We start from the raw sequence: 1,293 nt of genomic DNA, 5'->3' as shown, positions 1-1,293 counted from the left end.
TTCTGCCGGCACGGCTCGGCCCCCCTCCCCCACCTCCCCTCCCCGTGGCTCCGGGTCGGTATTTCTGGAACAAACATTTGGGACTGCCCGTGCACGGGGCGGGGAGGCCCCCGTGCTCGACAGGAGGGAAGGAAGAAAAGTTCAATGTCAGGTTTGTTCGACTCTGGAGCTACGAAGTGCCCGCTTGGGCAGCTCCCTCCGCGGGGGGCGGTGCAGCCGCCGAGGGGGTCACCTCTCGTTACTTCTTGTAGCGAGCCGTGCCTGGCCCAGCAGGTACACCCGGGGGCGATATGTTAGTTCAGTTAATCGCGCCCCGATTTGTTTTCCCCACGTTCCTGAAGTAGCACGCGTTGTGCTACATATACACCAGCCAATTTTTTTTCCGATTTTTAGATTTACCATGTGTAATATCTCCTCAATAAGACCAGCAAAAACGAATATAGACTATATGACTAATGATAATGTGTGAAAAAAGATTGTTTCAAGCTGTGCGGACTGGCCTCATAACATGTATTTACGGCAGAGAGAGGATCTGATTTCCTTTGGGCAGTATCAAACACCTTTAACTGTTATAGTGCCTTTTTTCTTCCGGTATCCACGGCTGTATACTGTTCAAGTTCTGAACAGCTAAATCGTGATTCTCCAAATAGTCTGCTTTACTGCAGTCCTTGTTCCCACAGCAGGCTCATTCTCTACAGAAAAAAAGGTGGTGATCTTCTGGAAAAAGTGTGATCAATCTTAATTCAGCATTTCCTGGCTTGCTTAAAACATTCTTTCTTTGTATGTGCAATTTTCTAGATATCCCTTTTAAGCAATTTGAAAAAACATAAATTCCATTGCACTGAAGTCCACGTGGGTCATAATGCACTGGTCCACTGCAGATACGTGGCACTTGGCCTAACAGAGTGACTGGTAGCAGTAGGAGTTTGTCATTCTGTAGGCCAGCACTAGAAGAGCTTTTCTGACAGTCAGGAAACTCAGTCAAGGGACTCAGATTTCCTGCGCTTCCTTCCAGGTTGTAGAGGGGATTGTGTTTTTCATAGGCACAGACTTCTGCCTCTCTTTCCCAAGTGTAATTCCAGCTACATAATCATCTGCAACTTTTTATTTTTTATTCAGTCCTGGTGTTACCTCCCACATCACTAGGTCTTGCTTATCCATTAACAATCTTACTTTACAATCCTCATCTTAGCTTTCTCATCTCCAAGCTTTCTCAGCTTGTCCCAACTCTCTTTGCTGTTCACTTTTTTCACTGTCATCCGCTTTTCACTGTCATTACCAGCCAACACCATT

General features: G+C 46.6%; 1 protein-coding gene across 1 annotated transcript in view; it reads right to left on the bottom strand.

The window, feature by feature from the left end:
* The window catches only part of LIN52 (lin-52 DREAM MuvB core complex component), a 52,671-nt gene extending 51,379 nt beyond the window's left edge, over nt 1-1,292 (bottom strand). The window contains exons 1-2 of the mRNA XM_009319477.1: nt 1,174-1,292; nt 243-355 (exon numbers count right to left, since the gene is read on the bottom strand). Coding sequence (XP_009317752.1) covers nt 243-355; nt 1,174-1,292 — 232 coding nt within the window. The remainder of the gene's footprint in view (nt 1-242; nt 356-1,173) is intronic.
* Between the last annotated feature and the right edge of the window lies 1 nt (nt 1,293).

This window comes from Pygoscelis adeliae, unplaced genomic scaffold (assembly GCF_000699105.1).
Source record: "Pygoscelis adeliae isolate BGI_AS28 unplaced genomic scaffold, ASM69910v1 Scaffold71, whole genome shotgun sequence".
NCBI lineage: Eukaryota > Metazoa > Chordata > Aves > Sphenisciformes > Spheniscidae > Pygoscelis > Pygoscelis adeliae.
Note: the sequence above shows the minus strand (reverse complement) of the source record. Positions and strands in the feature narration are given on the sequence as shown.